General features: G+C 45.1%; 1 protein-coding gene across 10 annotated transcripts in view; it reads left to right on the plus strand.

The window, feature by feature from the left end:
- Positions 1–21,167, plus strand: part of magi1b (membrane associated guanylate kinase, WW and PDZ domain containing 1b) — a 143,313-nt gene that overhangs the window by 115,380 nt on the left and 6,766 nt on the right. For 3 of the 10 annotated variants that reach the window (XR_004567334.1, XR_004567337.1, XR_004567341.1), the window contains 9 exons: positions 5,110–5,141; positions 5,591–5,635; positions 7,452–7,698; positions 11,148–11,239; positions 12,214–12,406; positions 13,277–13,650; positions 16,742–16,909; positions 20,251–20,344; positions 20,533–20,618. Coding sequence is in view for 1 of the 10 variants with exons in the window: in XM_034199211.1 (XP_034055102.1) it covers positions 5,110–5,141; positions 7,452–7,698; positions 11,148–11,239; positions 12,214–12,406; positions 13,277–13,488; positions 13,557–13,650; positions 16,706–16,909; positions 20,251–20,344; positions 20,533–20,620 (1,256 nt within the window). In the remaining 9 variants the exon portion in view is untranslated. Of the gene's footprint in view, positions 1–5,109; positions 5,142–5,590; positions 5,636–7,451; positions 7,699–11,147; positions 11,240–12,213; positions 12,407–13,276; positions 13,651–16,705; positions 16,910–20,250; positions 20,345–20,532; positions 20,621–21,167 lie in introns of those variants that run through there. The other 7 variants (XR_004567339.1, XR_004567342.1, XR_004567335.1 and 4 more) reach the window with 6 other exon arrangements.

The following is a 21,167-nucleotide window of genomic DNA, read 5'->3' on the forward strand; positions in this document are numbered from 1 at the left end:
CCCCGCCTGTCTTCTCCTGCCCTCGCTGATGCGCTGGCATAATTCATTTTGGACCCTAATGTCTTGCCGTAGTACAGACGCTAATTTCCCTGTTCCCTTTAAAAAAGGTCTAAATGTTACAAACTCTGTAGGGATGTGCACACCTGCTGCTGCACATTTTTTTCTTTGTCCTAAAACACAGTCTCCCAGTAGCCCAGCAGCTCATGTCATTAGTCCGCTGCAGAAAAATGAAAGCCATTTTACCTCAGCATAGATGCAGAGTCTTTTTTTCTCGTACTTTTCTTTATTTGTAAAGCTTGGCAGGTGCTTCAATTAATTCCAAAGGTAGATTTTGCTTGGTTGCAGCCACTGCTTGTAGCCATGTGCAGGAAATGTCAGGAAAGACGGCTGCAGCGGGTGAAGGGAGAGGAAGAGAGCGGTGGACGGAAGAATGTCAGAGCATCAGAGAGATGATGAAAAAGGGGCACGGAAACCCCCATCATGCTCTGCTTTCCTCCCCCCACTTCATGACCCATCAATCAGCGGTGACACATTAGTCCCTGCTGGGCAATGAGGCCTAGCTCTCCTCTTCTTTCAAAATGAGAGATGGACCTTTCCTCCCCTCCCACGTAGCCAGCGGACGGACAAATGGCAGGTTGAGAAAATAAAACAGGCAAGAGGTGTTCAACTATTTTGCAAATGTCAGTGTATTTGATGAACCCCTTCAATCCATCTCCTTTGGATATTTAGATTAGATTTATCCAAACAAATGTCACACAGATTATCTGCATGGCTACTCGGATAACTCTTTGGAGCCATTGACCTACAAAACATCCATAGCGTTAAATCACAAGAGGGTGCATTTCCTCTTGTTTATGTTTCTTTGCCCTTCCTCGCTTTGCCTTCTAAGTACAGTTTGAAAGAGATTTATTGTGCCCTTGAAGACAAACGACGGGTTGAAAAGCGTATTTTCCTCTGTCTTTCCTGGACGTGTGCCTTAAAGAGGGTAAAAACAACAAGTGGATCACTGCCACACTAGATAGTCTTTATTGGCATAATGTTAGGCAACTGAGCAGACAGCTTATAAATGCCTCCTGTCAAAAAGCACTCCACGGAGCAGTGTTCTGGGAGGACAAACACTGATAGGCTCACCATTACGTGAACTTACATAACCCATATAAACAAACTCACAGTTACCGGCAGGCACAGCCATGAGGCCCATATAATATGGACAGGCTCGTACACACCCATTAGGAAGAGATAAACGTCGATGATGGGTCCCTGCGCAGACCAGAGTCAGGAAATCAATTCACTGTATGGGCACGAAGCGTCGTATTTTTGCCCAGTTCGCATTAAAAATTCTGCTGACTGCATGCTCCAATGGCACCATAATGAACAGCATTGCAGTCCTCAAAAGCAATGATGGGGGAGCGGCTCGCCCGCTAGGTGCCCACGATTCACCGCCCATTCATTGTTGGCTTGCTGGAGGCTGGTGCCTGTGAATCACAGCTTGTTGCACGGGGAGACTCCCTCTCTCCCTCAACCCCCACCAATCTCCCATGCCTTCACACCTTCATTTCTATTGGGCGAGTTATAACTCTACACCATTGCACCATCCTTTGTTTCTATGACAATGCTCTGCAGATAATCTGCACTGGGGTCTCCTCCTGGGTGAATGTGTGGATTTGTGGGAATTCACCTCTGCTTTCTAAAAGCCATGGAAGGCTAACAAAAAAAACTATAGGTATCTTTTTTTAAATCATGATAAAACATCACGATCTTCATTGCAAAAATCTGTTCATTCTCATATATGTATTGCTTTTCTTTGTGCCTTTAGTCACATTGGTATGCTCCTCTGGTACATTCAATTTCACCTTTTACACGCAAACCCACATTCATGGAGGAAGCAAAATAAAGCGTGCTCTGCTGTCACATCCTGGCTGGTGATGTACCCAGCTGATGCGAGCCTTTCACTCCTTGGAGACCGCCTGTCAGTTCCCCACGGTCACCAGCCACTGTCCCCACGGTGACAGATGGACCTGCCTGTTGGAGGCCATCGCTCCTGGCCCAGATCTAGCAACACACACGGGCGCATTGTGGACAGACAACATAATCTGCCTAATAATGGCTTCCGATTAGCGAGTGCTTTGCTGCCAGGGTTTTGCAACAGTTCCTATCTGTTGATGGAAAACGTACCCTGCTCAATCCCTGAAATCATTGTTAAAGTGCACAGATATTATTAACCTCTGTCTGTCAATGCATTTTTCAAAATCACATTTTCTTAAAGATTTAACTTTGCGTTGTCGTTATGCACCCAAACTATTGGAACAAAACCAGCTGTACGGCTGTCACACAGAGAAAACCAGTTGGTGTCTGCTGAAAAAATATTTTCACTGCCTGAGTTTTTCCTCGGGCAGTGAAACAAGATGACTGTTTTTCTGTCAAGCTGAATACATTATATTTACTGCTATCCTCAATACACTGGATACTTTATTATTCTGGCTTCATTGGAATTCACAATAATCCATTTTATATAATTAATCACCAAACCACAATGTAGTGCCCTGTAGGTTGAGCAGTCCTCAATTACTCACTGTTAAGAATGGATTTTCTGCCACAAATTTCAAGATTTAGTAAGCAGAACAAAATGAGCTGAAGGGGGGGGGGTTAGGAACAGTGGTCCTGGTCTATTATTTGAGAGATGGAGGCGCTGAGCATTTATTGGGTGCTCGCTCACTGCTGCACAGGCCAGTCGAGATCGCCCACCTGTCCAAAACCGCTCTTTCCTCCCTCTTGTATGTCATTAGCGCTGGAGGTTGGCCCCAGCACCCATAACACCTTTTGATCTGGGAGCTTCAAACACACTGTGGTGCTTCACACACACACACACACACACACACACACACACACACACACAAAACCCCCATCTAACATGCGCACTGTTTTATTGCGTTGTTTGTCAAAGGCATCAAAGCTTTAACAGTTTAAATGTGCTCTATATCTTTGAATGAATGTCATTCTTTCATTTGCTTTTACTGTACAGTAAGACATTTAAATTCCAAGGTGAAATTCGAAGAAGGTCGGTGCGATGCGAAGACCTGAATCGACCTTATGTCAGAGTCGACATAAACAGCGTTTATCGCTTCCACGGGTGTGTCCGTTTTAAGTATCAGTGTGTCTGATTGAAAAGCCAGTGCAGCGAGTGTGCTGAGAAACATGAGCAGGCAGCAGATGAAGGATAATCAAACGGCAGCCTAACGCTTTGACTGACAGCATGCTCAGGCCGGAGAGATTCACTCGGGATTGACAGCTTGCATCTGCGTCTGATTTACGGGATCGCTATGTGCTCCTGAATGAATGATTTCTATTGATTGAAAAATGGGGGTGAAAAGGGAGATGATGGGAAGGAGGACGGGGGGAGGAAAGAAATCTGCAGACGCAACACAGTTGGAGCTGTCGTTTGTGAATGAACCCAGATGTCTGAGAGATAAAGAAGACAAGAGCGTGTGTGAGAGATCTTATCCTTTCACTCTCCCTCAAGGATTGACACACAAAAGTGGCCCATATTTTTAGATCAGGCACCGCCTAGTTTTACTCGTGCTCTACATGTGTTACACACCCCTGTATGCTGAGGTGTGTGTGGCGGCTTCTCGTCTCACTGTTGTATTTGAAATATTATGGAGGTAAATACACACCACAAGCCTCGCATTTTCCTCTTTGTTTCACGCATTCCTTCTCCCGCTCTCATTTCCATAACTTCATACAACTGTTTATTTCATGCAGAGTTGAGGGGGGGAGTGTTGAGGGAGGAGGAGAGGGCAGCGATGTGCTTAAGGAGCACATTTCCCCCGCTAGATGCAGGCTGTGTTAGCGTTTTAGTAATCCGTCAGTCTTTCTTCATGTGCTTCTCCGGGATAATGATGTTTCTGCGATGATATTTCTGGTCAACGCTCACTCAAGCAGAAACCCGTCTGTCATACCTTAAGCACTCACCGATTTGTGGAGCCGCCTCGTGTGTGTGGTGTGTGTGTGTGTGTGTGTGTGTGTGTGTGTGTGTGTGTGTGTGTGTGTGTGTGTGTGTGTGTGTGTGTGTGTGTGTGTGTGTGTGTGTGTGTGTGTGTGTGTGTGTGTGTGTGTGTGTGTGTGTGTGTGTGTGTGTGTGTGTGTGTGTGTGTGGTGTGTGTGTGTGTGTGTGTGTGTGGTGTGTGGTGTGTGTGTGTGTGTGTGTGTGTGTGTGTGTGTGTGTGTGTGTGTGTGTGTGTGGTGTGTGTGTGTGTGTGTGTGTGTGTGTGGTGTGTGTGTGTGTGTGTGTGTGTGTGTGTGTGTGTGTGGCTCCAGCAAGGGAGGGAGGGTAGGTGATGATGCTGAGGGAAGAAAAAGGGAGGGAGGACAGTGTGCAGTGAGGTAGAGAGAGAGAGAGAGAGAGGCGGAAAAAAGGAAAAGGCAGCAGGAAAGGGAGAGACTGGGAGGACGCTGCAACTGCCTATAGATGCTGGAGCCGTCGACAGCGGAGCGTGGCGCTCAGCGGACACAGGAAGATGGTCTCAGTAAGAGGGGAACTGACGGTTGCCTATAATTTAATGTTCAGTATCTTGGACTCCTTCTCCATGGGTAATGCTATGGCCAGGATCTCCAGCTCGCTCTCCTCCTCTCCTCTCTCTTCTCCGTCTTAGTTGCTCTCCAGGATTCTGTCCACTTAAACTCTCCTCACTTTCCTCCTTCAAACACACACTTGCTCACACGCGTGGAGTTGCCAGGCTCTGTAGCGAGCGCCGGGGTAGCCCTGGAGGCTGGCCCCCAGTCCTCCGCTGCACCAGTCAAGCCGAGCGCTGGCCGCGGCACTGATGCAGATAGATCGCGCTGCCTGCCCCCCCCCCCCACCACCACCTCCTCTCCCCTCCCTTCCCTCCTCTAACACCAGCCGCGGATGGGCGAGCAAAGGAACCAAGCAGGGAAAGAGAGGGAAGGAGGGAGAAGGAGACGAGGGATAGATGAGCTGAGATTGTTTTGGAGTCTGCGTTATCTGTTTTCTTCTTTTTGTATTTTCTGTGAACGTGGACGATAAACTAAAACTACATTGGTAACCTTCTCTTTTTTTTTCTTCTTCCCCATTTCTGTTTGGCTTCACAGGGGTGGCACCTGCAAAGAAGAGCCCGAAACTGGTAAGTTGTTGTTTTTGTTGTCAACACGTTTCTCCTCTCCCATCTATACTTCACTCTCCTGTCCTCAATCTACATGGTGTATCTGTCAGAGGGATGTTGGACTCTCTCTCTCTAAGGTGTGTGTTGCGCTTATGGGTCTGTTTGTAGTCTGTTTGGGATGCTGAGCTCTGCGGGGGTGGATCCCTGTAGCTTCACATCAGCACCCCCCCACCCCTCCCCTCCTCTCTGTGGCGGGGGCTTTGGACGAGGGGCTTTGATGCACAGCGTGAGCTGGGTTGCTAACACGCTGATGATCGCATCGCGCGGGGTGCTAAGCTTGCAGTGTGAGAGTGGAATGTAGGATCACAGCTGAGAGTCGGCCTCATCCTGTGACATCCGCTGCATTAACGCAGAGACATGATGACTCTGTCTGACTCACTGAACGTTTGTTGTCAATTTTGTTTTTGCAGGATCATACGGAGCTGGCTCCTCCATACAGAGATTACACTAGGATGGTATGTGAAGTAGATAAGAGGGGGTGCGGTGGTGGTGTTGGTGCTGGGTATGTTAGATGATAATGGTGATGGTATGGCATTTTTATAGCGGATAATAGCGGTGGTACATTGAGGACGATAATGCATGATGTTTCAAGATAAGGGTATTTTGTGAGCAATAAAACACATTAAAGAGGACTGCTAATGCTGTCAGGCATTGAGCCTCTGAACCTCAGTATGGCCTGCTGCTGGGCAAGAGGAGTCTGAGGAAGCAGCGAGGATTTGTTTTCATTGACTGAGGCCACCCCCCTCCCTCCCTCCCTCCCTCCATCCCATCTTCTGTCTCCTTAATAAGTTATTGGAGCAGCAGAAACCAATGTATTAGGGCAGTCCCGGGGGAGAGGGAGAACACAGTGACTGCAGAAGGTCACATTTAATGGATCCATCAAGAACAAGAGATTTGTTTTCATTTAGTAGGGGGAAGGGATTTGGACTTTGTGTACATCAAAGTGAGAGAAACCAAAAAAGAAAGCTGCCGCATTGGCTAATGGAGGCCCCATTTTGTTTGATGGAATGAAAGCGTCCAAAAAAATCATTATGAGGTCAGAGAAGGATCAGTCCTGAGCTCGGACTTTAGCACCAAACCTAGCCTGCAGTTGTTACTAATTACATTGAAAATGAGATTTTATCTCAATGCTTTTATCTGGTTAAATAAAGGTTAAATAAAATAAAAATATATAAATCATTTGATTTTTACATCCCCACAAAAACCCAGTGATGTTACACTCATAACACTTGTAGCAATAAAGCTGGATCCACAGCTTTTAACTTAATATTAGCTCAAGCTTCAAGCCTCTTTTATGTTTAACAAGGATGATGAATATATATACATGAATTGCATAGGTGTATTGGCTGATTCGGCAAGTGATGAGTGTGAATGTATTGAAGACTGCACTTTGATATCTAAGAACAGATGAGCCACCCGCCCCCGTCCTTCTTACTGGTGTATTTTTGTCCACCACATCCAAAGAACTGGGAGGTCACATGATGCAAAGAGACTGAACTGAAGTGGTTTTCTCTTGTCGTCTTAAAATATATCCCTTTGTTTCTCACGCTCCGTTTGTAACCCTCTGCCTTTAGTGCAATTGTTTTGAAAATCTGCAGAGTAATGGTGAGGATGGGACTGTAAAGAAAGATTTATTGTGACACGGGTCATGGGAAGGATTTCTTCTTGTACTTCTGCTCAGGGTTGTATGTGCTTAACTCTGCTCAAGCACCGCTCCCTTCAAATCCTTCAGCAGGTGCTTAAGTGCCCATGTTATTGAGGGGCCAGTGGCAATTTATGAGGGGTTTTACATTTTCTGGCTCCATCAGTTGGATCCCAGCTTCATTTCAAACACCACACAAGGGCTTTATTCGCTGTGAATATTTCTCCAGATGCAGCAATGGATGCAGTTCCTCTGTGTTAAACAAAAGGACTAAGCAATGTGCTCTCGTAAGTTAAGATACAGTTGTTTTCTCCCACAGCTGACTGACTTAATCATGAGAAACCATTGTGGTCCTTTATTTTCCCTTTGTGTGGTCAAATAATGATCTGGATCAAACAGGTTGATCGTTGTTTGTGTCAGTCGCAACGCAACAATGGTTGACATTATATACACTCAGGTTCCATCTATCATCCTTTTGATCTCTAATCTGAAATTCTTCTGTCTTCTAGTTCTCACCCCACTGATTCTCCTCTCACCAGATTGTCTTTCTGCTGCTGAGCATACAATAACCTTTTTTGTGTGTGTCTCTGTTACAATTGGCAAATGATATTGATCTGCTTCTCTAACAGCAATTGTCGAGGAAAGACAGTCAGAACAGCTCCCAGCACAGCGTTTCCAGCCACCGGAGCGCCCACACAGACTCGCCTGTGCACCCGTCCCTGGCGGCCACTCTCAACGAGAGCATCGCCCCCCCGCCCCCCTCTCAGCCCCTGCCGGGTCTGCCGCCCCAGGACTCCCCGGCAGACGGGACCATCCAAAGAAAACCGGACCCCTTTAAGATCTGGGCCCAGTCCAGGAGCATGTATGAAAGTAGGCGTAAGTATATACTTTTTGGTGGCGGTTGGATGAGGGCTGCATGGGGCTGTTGGATCAGGGAGACCCTTGGTGTGTGTGTGCATGTAAGTAACTGATTTATACGCACATATATTCACTAATAATCACATATTCTGCCAAGCTAATCGCCCGCTGGCTCCAGATTAATATTTAACAAACAGACATCTAACGCACAGCTGGAAAAATGAGTTATTCATCTTCAAATCAGTTCTTCAAAGCCACAAAGTTGGCATTTGTTTCCAAGCGGCATTAAAAGCAGCATGTTCGCTGTCCAGACGTTTAAAAGCCATTACTGTAGCTGCCACTGTGGTCCAAATGTCGACACTGCCACCATTGACACACTTTTACACTACACTTCCCTAAAGAGACACACAGGCGTATAATTAGCTGTAGTTGTAGAGTCGATGTCAGTGGATTGCATACCCCCCTCCTCTTTGTCTAGCCTCGCCAAAGCAAAGGGAACGCTCCAATTAAAAAGAATAACCCTCACATCCTCTGTCAAGTAACAAAAAAAAAAAAACCAGGAGGAAGAAAAAAAGCAGGAGTCTGCAAGGGCCAAGAAACATCTAATAACTTATTATGCACCACTTGTCAAGGATTTTCATTATTCAGATGCCTAAGAAAAAGAGTGTGAAGAGAAGGGCTGAACATGCGCTCAGAGTGCAGACAGAAGATAATAGTGTTTGATTCATAAATGAAATAAGGAATAGTCAGGAGGACTGGAAGAAACCAAGACGAAGGGGGAGATTAAGTCTTAATGTACCTGTCCTAAGGTGATGGGGTCTCAGCAGGGGTTTTCTAAATTGCCTGAGCCAGTTTGCTCAGTGCAAATGGGGGGGCCCGCAAAGAGAGCACAAAGGATACCAAAGAGGGAAATGACAAACATGTGGAAATGAAAGAGAAAGCTCCAATATTCTGGGATCAAGAGATTCTAAGGTAAAGGGAAGAAGAAAGGAGCCCGGAGAGAAGGACAGGGAGGACAGTGACCTGTACCTGCAGGTTTAAATCCTCCGTTTCCTCACGCTGCATTGAGCTCTCATCCTGAGATCCTGCTGCGCGCCCCATTGGGCCCAGGCCTCGGCTGCAGCAGAGACATTTCTCTACGCCACATTCGCTATAATGAAAAGTTTCGCAGAGATCAAGGTCTTTAAACACACCATGTGGTGAATGATTTTTCCATTTGCAGAAAAAAAAATTCCCCCAAAGAACTTGCTCTAAAAATCTAGGCCAGAGGATAGGGAAGTTGCTTGGCCTTCATTTTGATTACTTGGTCTCACGCAAGAAGCGAACAATCCCAACTTTTCATATTCCCAATGTTTTCTTATTTTTCCTTTGCTCTTAATAGAGCATTTTACAAATTGTCGTGAGAACTCTTACCAAGATAAGAAAAATCATCTTGTTTTCACCGTCCACAAATGTTTTTGTCCAACGCAAGTAAACACCATTTCTTGTTCTTCTTACACCTTTGAGGTAATCTCAATTTTTACCTAAGTATTTGCACAAGGCCCTACACCTGCCTTTATAACGTTTTCTCTATGCTAAAAAAATCAAATCAGCCTCAAGCCTCTACTTTATGATCAAGTGAGTCTTATCATTCAGCACACCTGGGTAACAGCAGATTAAGATGCATTTGATGCTGCTGGCAAAAATAAGGGAAAATAAAAGATACGTTTAAGAGACGGTTGCTGCTTGAGGCCTGTTGTCTGGTGTAAACACGCTTCCAGTCTAATTTCCTCACTCTCTGAACCACCTGGCTTGGTATTTGCAGTCCTAACACATAGCTCAGCACAGGTCCGTACATCTTTGTAAAATATTGATCCATTCACGCCCCATTACCTCACTGTGGGAATCACTTATGGATCTATTCATCGACGGCAGAAGGGTGTACCTGCAGTTGAACCCAGCGAGTGCAGGTGCAGATTGCAACAGTTACCCTCTTGACTCTTCCTCTCCCACTTCCTCCACTGTTACATCGTGATGGATGGGAAGGGATAGCTTTATTCCGCAGGGATTTCAACTGTTGACTGAAGGAACAGATTGGGAGCAGGCTGGTTGTGCCTTCTGCCACCCTGCCCGCCTCTTAGTAGCTTTCGTGGCCTTGGCAGCAGCGTGTTGGAGCAAGGAGGAAATCTCCCTGGGAGTTTGCTCAGAGGTGCATGTTTGTCAGCCCGCACAACACAGCTGCGGACAAACAAATGCATGCACATAACATGAATAAGTATATACACACATCTAAAGCAAAGAAGCTCATGTTTACGCCGGGATGAGGCCACACACATGCACGCTCGCGCCGTCTCTCCACTGGCTCCTGGTTCCCCTGAGCCCCCCACATTCACTGCAACAAGAACCACGAGCTGTCAGCCTGCAGATCAATGCCTCTTGTATAGCACAGCCAGTGTAGGAGACATATTTGAAGGCAATGTTTGCCACCACTATCAACATTTGGTGGGGCAAAAAACACTGCCTTAAATGCATATAATTAAAAGGAATTGGATGAGGATAAACAGGATTAGGATATTTGCCTAACTGGTAAATATATCTTTCTTTCTTTATTCTTAAAAGCAATTTTTTTCCCCTCAGTTATTTGCGAAATATTTCTAAGATTATTTGGGGAATTTGAGCCCCTTACCTCCCATCATTTCCAATGCTGAGCAAAGCATCTCTCTAGTGAATAACACACACACACACACACACACACACACACACACACACACACACACACACACACACACAATTATTTCTCTTGTGGATGGGAGTGGACTGTCAGCTAATTACACTAAATAATATATAGCATGTTCCAGCATGTATTAGCACCTCTTTCTGGAAAGTGCTTCCTTACATTATGGGAGAGTAGAAACAGAGTTGCATGTCACACTTCGCCTCATAAAAGAAACAGTGTTGTGCATTAGAATAGTCATTACTAATGAGAAGCATCGCTGAAAATGTCATAAAAAGCTAAGAATAAAAAAAGTAAAGGATGATATTTCTCCTAACTTCAGACTGGAATTTCAGCCTGATGGTTTCTAATTATGGGACCCATGAAGAGGGTGCGCTAAATTGTTCTGGCAGCCTGTCTTGCTTCTGAGAGTTTATTTAAGCTCCATACCTCTGCTCTTTACCCGAAATAGATCTGTTTGATCTTTTGACAGCAAGAACAAACACCTTTCCCAAAGCCTCTAGACAGACTGTTTGTGCAAAGTGCCGTCTTAGTGACAAAGCTTGGAACAGTTGGAAGGAGGAATATTTGCATGTTGAAATAAGCAGGCGGGGGGTTTGATTCCAGCCCAGCATGAGGCTTTGACTGAATAGGTGAAGAGGGAGTTTTACTTGAGGCTACTGGCTGAGTTATTCTTGCCTTGGTGCAGGAAGTCCTCTGGGCTGGCTGCTGGTGTTAATGCAGAAATGTTAATGTTGCTCTTTTGATTTCACAGTTCCAGACTTCCAAGAGCAGGACATTTTCCTGTGGAGGAAGGACACAGGGTTCGGCTTCAGGATCCTCGGAGGCAACGAGCCCGGGGAGCCGGTGAGTTTCTCCCACACTTTCTATCTCACAGCTCATTCCCTCTGGTTTGCTTTTCAATTTTCACAGCATATTTGTGTGAAATGGATAAACCACAGAATGATGAAATATAGCACCAGTCTGAGATTTGTGTTTTTCTCTATTCATCTGCGTCCGGTGCCGAGTTCTGAGCTTCTTATCAGCTTCAAATCAGTGATTTATTCTACACAGATTCTCTTTGATCCGGCCAATGTAAACAGAAGACCACCTGTCTCTCACACACACCACTGCTTTATTCTCTTTCCTAAATAGGCAAAGTTGTTTGTTCTTGTTCACTGGCCTGCATTGCATTTTTTTTGTTTGAAGGGAAGCAAAATAATGATTAACTATTGAGCTGTGGTGAAAACAGTTGCAGGCTTTGGGAGAAGAGTTAACAGTGTGATTTAAATTGTAGCAGACCTGTACTGCATGTCAACTATAGTCCTGCTTCGGAATAGGGATGCCAGAAACTGACCATGATCAAAATCGAAAATCGGACAGCCCTGGCGAATAATAATCGATTATTCGACGCCCCTCTGCGCAGCCTGCGCTGCTGGCTTCCTCCAAGTTTACAGTAAAACAAACTGGTGGTGTGACCAATGGCCATTTACAATTATTAATACTATTATTAGCATTAGTCTATATTTTAGTTGAAACTAAGCCAGGAAAAAAAAAAAACATAAATAATAATAAAAGAATATATAAATAAAATCGAATTTTAAAAATAATTTTCAATTATGGAGACTGTAACGAATAATCGAATAATCGCTGGCATCCCTACTTCGGAAGTTGGGACATGAATCGTTGAATTGAAGCGTATATGTGAATTGAAATAAATCCTGCCTCATTAAAGGATCAATGAGTAACCTTATTTGCAGAAACCCTTATGATAGCCTCGATTTTGTGCCGTTACAGCCTTTTCTTTTCTTTTACGTTTTCATATATATACTTTGTTTCAGATCTACATCGGACACATAGTGAAATACGGCGCGGCAGACGAAGACGGGCGCCTGCGGTCCGGAGATGAACTGGTAAGCGTGGACGGCACCGCAGTGGTTGGCAAGTCGCACCAACTGGTGGTGCAACTGATGCAGCAGGCGGCAAAGCAGGGCCACGTCAACCTCACCGTGCGACGCAAAGCCACCTACACCGGTAAGAAGAAAGAGGGAGGGGCCTAAGCTGTAAAAGACCTAAAGATAGACACATAGATACATATGAAAAACACACAATGGCTGTTTCCCCAGAGGCGCAGGGCCATGTTTGTTATGTGCAGGTGTTGCCTTGCTAGGTAATGGTCTGTTGAAAGTGCTCCTTTACTACCACCAGCACATTTCCCTGCGCTGCTCGGCTCCACCCTGCTCCTTGGCAGGCGATAAAGAAAGGCCCATAAATATGATGAAGAGGGTGGTCAACCTTCGTCCCGGCGACAGCGGACAGACATTAGCGCATTTCTGCTCCCCGTCTGCCTCAGAGCGTTGAGAATATGAGGCGCCTTTCGCGAGCAGCTGTACAGGAAATGAAATGTGGAATGAAATGTCCGGATACCAGAGGCGGGGCCGCGTCTTTAGTTCATCTTTTGTTCAGAAACAGATCGGGGGAGAGATTGTTGGAGGGGCTCTTCTTCCCAAGCTCCCTCGCCAGCTTGTCTTTCACCATATCAGCATAAACTGGCTGTGATAGGAAAAGAAACCTGTCTGTGTTTGTTTACAATCTTTTATGCGGTCAGATTGCACGGATGATGTAACACTTAGCTGTGTTGTCATCATATCTTGTTGTAATATGCACCGGTGTCTTATTCAGCTTGTTTTCTGTTCTATTATCTCCTGAACTTCTTATGCAACACTGTCTGGCATAATATTTGTTCTCTTGTCGATGTTCTTGCGTCACCACCTCAGTTTGTACTTTCTCACCACCCTGTCTGCAATGTGTGTCTTTTTATCTTCTCCTAAATACCACTTCCTCTTCCACCCTTCACTGAATATCATGCATCCTTCTCACCTTATCTTCCTCTGCCATCTCTAGTTAAAGCAGAAGGAGACGTGCCACCCTCGCCGGCGTCCTCCCACCACAGCAGCAACCAGGCCCCCAGCCTGACGGAGGAGATGGGGAAGCGCGACCCCCAGGGCAGCCAGAACTCTCTGAACACCGTGAGCTCCGGCAGCGGCTCCACCTCTGGCATCGGCAGCGGGGGAGGCGGCGGAGGGGCGGGAGGCAGCGGTAACGCCGTCATCGCCGTGGCTGCAGCCACCACCAACTCCTCTCAGCCCCCCATCGTCATGTCCACGCCCCCTCCACCATGCAGCCCTACGACGTGGAGATCCGCCGCGGAGAGAGCGAAGGATTCGGTTTCGTCATCGTGTCTTCTGTGTCGCGGCCCGAAGCTGGCACCACCTTTGGTAAGAGATGTCATTATTTGTTTGAAATACCACACACATTTGTTGCTGGAACATGCAGATTTCTTAAAGATTTGATCCACTCAGCAAAACAAAAAATCACACTCCAAAGCTTTCCCTCATCGCTGGAGTCTTTTATCTTCCTGTCTTCTTTGTGGGCTGCCTTTGTATCATCTATAGAAACCTCTGAACACTAAACAGCCTGACAACCAGTACCGATTCTGGCTATTTACAATCCCACCAGATCAATACCAACACTCCACTTCAAAGCAGAGGTTCTTCTTTCTCATTTTCATCTTGAGCCCGTCAAGTCGTGCCACTGAAACCCTTTCTCCGCCCTGCAGCTGCTGCTACACTCACACAAAGCTTTCATAATTGATCACAAGTGAAGTGGGTCTTACATAAGACATTTGTTTTATTCAGCTCAACTTAAATTGCTTCTTCCCAGCAGGTTGGCACTAAAAGCCTAATGACAACTTAATGAGAATGAGTGCTGCAGGCAGGGTAAATATGGGAAGTGATCAGTGTGAGTAATATTTATTTATTTAACGAGGTAGGATCAGAGAGATTGACTGACCTACAAAATTACCCCGTCTACATATTTTAGGTTCAATCAATCAGAAACAATTAAGACACTGTTAACTAGCCATAAAGCTGGCGATATTGCTTTTACAAACAAGTAGTGTATTTTCTATGCAGTGCGCTCTATACTTCCTTCATGCCTGCACCACTATGGCTTTTCCTCTCTCCTCTGTGCTCTTATCTCTGTCAGTGTGGGTGTACTGAAAAGGTCTGAAAATGCTCAACTTTCCAGGTCAGCTTACAGAGTAGCAAAGCTCCTCTTTTTCACAGGGCAGAGCCAAATGCATGGGCCAGCAGATAAGCTTCATTTGATTTGACCTGAAATGTAAAAATCCAGGGGAAACCCAGTGGCTGCGTGAGGGATGCAAACTTGTCACCTTTCGGCGAAATTCGCCGTTTTGAATCCAAAATAGGTCGTTTGTGTGATTCATGTAGATCTGCAATAAAAATATTTGTGGGGTATGGGGGGGGGTCTGGGACCCGGAGTAATCTGCGGCCGCGAGCCGTTATGTGCCATCATGACACGCATGGTGTTCTTTTTTTATTTATTATAATGAAGCTCGAGTCTTCCTGCCTGTCGGCTCTGCTCATCGATGTATAATAAGGCTCTGCTGCTCCGGTATGAGGGTCTAGCTTCAGCAGCTACATTACCTACGGGTGCGTTCGTTAATATTAACTTTGTGGTCCGGAGTCACTGTGGCACAGACTGGACCGCTGGTGAACAGCTGTTAGAACGGGCCGTTCAGGTGTTCAGAGCAGAGCGGCAGAGCGTGATGTGCACTGACACGTTTTTCTGTCGCAATATTATCGTTGAGCTAGCTAACTAGCATACATTGTCACTATTTGCTAACGTTAGCTTTAGCCTTCGTTTTCTAATAGTTTTTTTCATAGGCTATAAACAGAGGTGGTATAAGTATAGATCTTGTACTTGAGTAAAAGTAGAAGTACCAGAATGTAGGAACAATTCTGCAATCAAAATGTTCATCAAATAAAAGTACAAAAGTATTCTCATCAAAATATAGTGAAAGTAGCGACAGTAAAAGTAGTCATTGTGCAGATTGGTCCATTTCAGAATAATATATATGATATGTTTTATAATGATTGATCATGAAAGTGTTCTCAAAGCTGGTAAAGGTGCAGCTAGTTTGAATGACTTTGTATACTGCAGGGTAGCTTGTGAATTTACTCCAGGTGGAACTAAAGTCTGATTTAACACTCCAGATATGTGAAGTAACTAAAGGTATTAAATACATGTAGTGGAGTAAAAGTACACTTTTTACCTCTGAACTGTAGAGGAGGAGAAGAACAAAGTAGCAAAACATTGAAATACTTAAATAAAGTACAAGTATCTCAAAATTGTACCCAAGTAGTACTTGTTGAGTTTATGAACTTAGTTACTTTACACCAGTGGCTATACAGATAGAAAGACTAAGCCTTGCACAGAGGCATGAAAATACATTTTCAAAATGCTCAACAGTGCTGCCAGAATTATAAACTGACTGCTACACAATTAAAATAAATGCTTTTATATATTTCTATTAGATGTGACTCTTTGGCGTTTCTGTTATTATTACCTGCTGCTTTAGTTGTTCTGACTGCTAACATCCTGTTATTCCTAATTTTAAAGCCGACATTCCGTGGGGTCGGGGGGCTCGGATCCTTGTCACCTTTTTCATACCTGATGAGTTTGCATCCCTGGCAGTCCACACCTACTGGAGCAGCACTGGTTTTATGCAGAAATGCCAGAGTATTACTCTCTCTTTGTCTCTCCGTTCATTTACTTTTTACTCAATATTTTACAGCTAGATTGAGTTGAAAAGAAGAGGTGGTCCTGGTTATAATAGTGGAATAATCGAGAGAAAGAGAAGAGGTGGATGATAATATGAAAGAAGATGGTGAAAGGAAGGAGCGATTGCATGCTCCTCTTCTCTGCAGAGACTGATGTCAGACTGCAGACATAGGAAAGAGGGGAAGGAGGGAGGAAGGGAGGACAAGAAACAGAGAGACCTCAGGGTAGCTGCTGTGATGTCAGCTTTGATGAATGTCGTCTTTCTGCGGATCCAGGTGTTTGGGATGCAGACGACACAACACCGGTTTATTATTTGCTTTGAGGCTCTCATGCAAATATAATAATGATAGCCATTTCAGAAATATGGCGCAGGAGCAGCTCTAGAAAGCACATTGGAAGATATGTTTCCCAATGACTCGTTTGAAAAAACAATTTACAGGTAAAGGCCTAAGAGGAATAAGAGTGACAGATTATTTTGCGGTGCTCACTTTGCCCTTCTTTGCCAACGCTTGCATTCGTTCTCTCCTGAACGGCTTCTCTCAGGGACTGCGCCTTGGCTGCTGGCTGTCGGTGAATTAACCCTTATTCTTCTGATCCTCTTTTTCTACTCCTTTCCCAATTCCTTGCCCTTCTCTCTCCAAACACACACACACACACTGAATCACAACGTGTCAATGGTGACCATAGCTGGCAATGCATGTGTGGCCATGCCCCACAAAATAGGGCGCATCATCGAGGGGAGCCCGGCGGACCGCTGCGGGAAGCTGAAGGTCGGCGACCGCATCCTGGCCGTGAACTCCTGCTCCATCACCAACAAGTCCCACTCTGACATCGTCAACCTCATCAAGGAGGCCGGGAACACCGTCACACTACGCATCATCCCCGGGGACGGTGAGTAGGGAGGGACAGGGAAGGACTACACTTTACTTAAAGGGGACCTATCATGCAAAATGCACTTTGTGATGTCTTTTATACATACATATGTGTCCCCGGTGCATCGGGGAACTCACGCAGCGTCAGAAAATAAAACCCTCTCTCTTTTCCTCCGTACCCAAATCTTTTAAAAACGGGTGTACAACGAGCGGATACAGATTCCATCCGAACTGACGTCAAATCGGCAGCGGACCCACAGAAAGTTGCTATCAGAAACAATGCCTGACGTGTTTTGGACGTAATCTCGTTTTTGTTTACATTAGCAAGCCTCGCTAACACTCAGAGCTAACCTGTACTGAAGAGCACATGTGTTTTAAAAAGCAGGAAATAAAAAAAGAACTCACCTTGTGATACACCGCAAGAGAAAAAGCATTTGAGCTCCATACTATTTCAGAAATAATCCTTGACGTGGTTTAAACAGGATGGCGTTTTATCACAGCAGAATTTAACTTTGTCTCCGGTAGAATTCTGATCAGGCATTAGCTCCGCCTCCTCTTCTTTCTTTTTTTCAAGCTAAGGACCCAAGATCCGCTTTTCTCTAACAGGGCTTCAAAAGAGGGGTTTGAGCAGTAAGAGGGATGGCTACAATGGGTGATCTGTTTGGTATTTTGAAAAAAAAACTTCACAGACATGTTTTGTAGGTATGGCCCTACAATATATGTTTCAAATATAGCATGATCGGTCCACTTTAAAGCTCATTTGAATTAGTCATTTGTTTATTAGTAAATTCTTTTTTTTTTAAAAACAAGATTGGGAACCAGCAACCTGAGGGATGCCTTCAGAGTCCTTGCAACAGTGAGGGATTTTGCCAAACAGCGCATTCTGACTATAGACACAATATTTAGCAGGAGCCAGGTCATAAAGGTTCAACTAAGGTTGCAGACTTTTGCAACAACGCGATCAACTACAAGTATTTTTATCGGAGTTTCTTTGAGCTGCAGGACAAGTCATCAATTTCCTGAGTGGTTATTATGTATGCCTGTAGGGTTATATAAATCTTACAGTTTATTCACAGTGCCTTGAACGCCCCGGCAGTGTTGACAGAACGGCTTCTTTGGGGATTTTAAGGAACTTTCTCTACTTGAAATGATGGATAGGTGTGTGTCTGAGTGGGAGAGAGGCAGAACTTCCTCTGTGGGTGTATCTTACAGTAAGTCTAAAGTGGTTTTAAGGAAAAGTTTGTGCTCATTGTATGTTGTTCGCTACAGCTGAGAGCTCTCGCAATTTTGTGCTGACAGATCACCCTGGCATGCTTCACAAATGCTGTTTAATTAAGTGTGTGTGTGTGTGTGTGTGTGTGTGTGTGTGTGTGTGTGTGTGTGTGTATGCGAACAAGGCGATACTCCCTGTCAACCTGCACTCTGGAAGAAATTGGAGCTATTTGTCCGACGCTCGATGCTTTCCGGCTCACGTCTTATGGATGAGGAGTTTTTTTCTTGTTTTTCTTTTCCCCCTGAGACAAAATTGCTCTGCCAAAAAAGAGATCGAGAGCAAGAGAGAAGACATCGGAGAGAAATAACTGGATGTGCTTTATCGGAAAGTTCTGGTTTGTGTTTATATGTCAAACAATCAGATGGCGTCTGACACAGAGACAAAGAGAGTGGCAGGGAAAGATTGTGGCTTGTGTTTCTGAGTTTTGTCTCTGCCTCTGTTTGCACATGACTGAGCACCCTTATTTTTGTGTGGATCCAGCTTGTCCAAACTTTCCAACATGAATAAATAACACCGAGAGGTTCTTCCAAGGTGAAGTTTCCATTGAGCTCACTGCGCCCCTGTGTAGGAAGTACACAGATGGAGTTTTGTAGCGACTAATGCTCAAGTCTACAATGACGAGGAAAACAGGAACTCTTCCTGCTGGTGCGCTGTAAATAATGCACAAACAGCTAATGCCCCCATCAAAACGTGTGTCTCTGCAGCGTAGACTTGAGGCCTGGCACACCTTGTTGCTTCCTATTGTGTAGGAGAGAGAGACGGACGTGCCTCAGGTGATATGATGTGCAAAAATACTTGAATATTGTGTGAAAATGCCTGACTTCTCTTATCTGTTCTGAATGTCTTATTTGATTGTACCTGCTCTACTACCATTCAGTGCAAGGGCAAATTGCCAGCGCCAGAGAGAAATTATTCTTTGCGCTGTGAATGTTTTGAAGGAGAGAAAAGAGGCAGTGGGTTGCCAGCGTAACGGAAGAGAGAGTAAAACGGAGCTAATTCGACTAATTTGCCTGACAGGAAAACAGTTGGGGAGATAAATGCAGAGAGGCAGCAGGATGGAAGGAGTGGGTTATGCAAACGAGCAGATGGAGTGGCGAATAGGGTTTACAGGGATACATTTTAGGCTTAAATGGGAAAATGAGCAACAGACAGTGTGTGAGGTGCTAATAGAGTAGATGCCAGGAGTTCTTACAGGTGGACAACCATCACACTGTAGCCTACACCTATGGTTCTACTGTAGTGTTAAATTACACTCACCCAACCCACGCTGCAGCCCGGCTGTTTGATTTGTACCATGTGGTCAACGGGCAAGTGTTAAGCCAGCAGGCTCTAAGGGGACTGATGGAGGTGAAGGCGAGATGAAAAGATGAAAGGAGACCTGCCTGTGAGAGGAATAGTGAGTGAGCAGAGAGCTGTTATCGGATGAAGGATATCTGTTAATAGTCGCAGAAGATAAGGATGTGAATGAGAAGAGAGGTTTTCTATGCGACACGCGTAATGTAATGGCAGTAGGTTTGTGTCGTTAGAGCTCAGCGTAATTCATTGATAACAGCGTTAAGATAAAAGGAGGAATGAATAGCAGCTTTAATGTCCTCACAGGCTGCGAGTGTGCGCTGATTGACAATTCACAGACAGACAGGAAGAGTTTCAGTCCACAGTGTGATTTATATATTTTGGAAAAGAAACACAATTTTACATGCATCACGTCAAAATGATTGATGGCACAAACGTTTTGTTCTCGTGTCCCAATCTTAGATAAGTGGTGGAGGAAGCCCAGAGGCTGGTGGAGCTGCTGCTAGTCCCCATAGGTTCTGCTAATGTTTCTACACCAGTGTAAAAACATTGAAAATGAAAATGCTCCTCATGTGAAATATTGATGTAATCACACTCTGAGCTCCACAGACACTTCCATTGGAGTATTTGTTATATAAAGTTATATGAATGACAAAAGAAGCTGTATGGGAATCCAATAACATGTTCTCAGTGTAGAAGATATTCTATATGTTCATTAGGAAGAAAGGATTTTGAACTGTGTAAAAAGGGATTGACACTGAACGCAATAATGTGGATTCTCTCACCCTCCACAGAGTCATCAAATGCGTCTTTGTTGACCAATGCGGAGAAGATCGCCACTATTACCACCACTCACACACCTCAGCAACAGGCTGCCCCTGAGGCCAGGTAAGATGCACACTGGGAAACAGAGTATTTGTACAAAACAAGTCCATTTATTTAAAAAAAGGCAGTTTGCTGTTTTTCAGTGTCAAAAATCTGCTGATTCAATTCACAATTAACTGCGACTGAGACACTTTAAATCACCGATTACATCTGTAATATTTGACACTGAGTGCTTTTTCTTCCTGCCGCAGGAACAACACCAAGCCAAAACAGGAGTCGTTTGAATTCAAAGCACCACAGGGTCCTCCTCCGCAGCCCCCCACACAAGTCTCAGCTCAGGTAAGGAAGGACACTGGGACATCCATTCCCCTGTCGCTTCATTCATGCATCTGTCCATTTCATACCACACACAGCTCAATACCCACCTCCACATTTATCTTTTCAAACATCCATTCAGCTGTTCCTGCACCCAAACCTCCCCCCTCCTGTCATGCATTCACCCACCCATCTTCCCAAGGACGAGCAGAGTGCATTGTTATTTATTTATTATTCCTTTTTCCTCCACCTACCTGCGTTATCTGCATGAAGGAAAGCCTGTTAGCTTTCAAAGGTACCCTCAGTCCAGCGTGTTCGCTGCTGCATTAATCTGCCGGTGTGGAGATGGCGCGCTCAGATAGCATTGATCGCCCCGCAGAGGAGATTAGGAGGGCGGGAAGACAGGAGCTGATGGGGCTGTCTGCCTGTCCTCGCGCTGCCCGGCCCCTCTCTCTCTCTCTCTCTCGCTCTCTCTCTCTGGCTCTATGTCTCTGCCCTCTCTCTTTGTCCACCCAGAGCATCAATAATTCAGCATCCTTACACATGAGCATATGCATGTACTTACACACAC

Source organism: Gymnodraco acuticeps, unplaced genomic scaffold (genome assembly GCF_902827175.1).
Source record: "Gymnodraco acuticeps unplaced genomic scaffold, fGymAcu1.1, whole genome shotgun sequence".
In the NCBI taxonomy this organism is placed as follows: Eukaryota; Metazoa; Chordata; class Actinopteri; order Perciformes; family Bathydraconidae; genus Gymnodraco; species Gymnodraco acuticeps.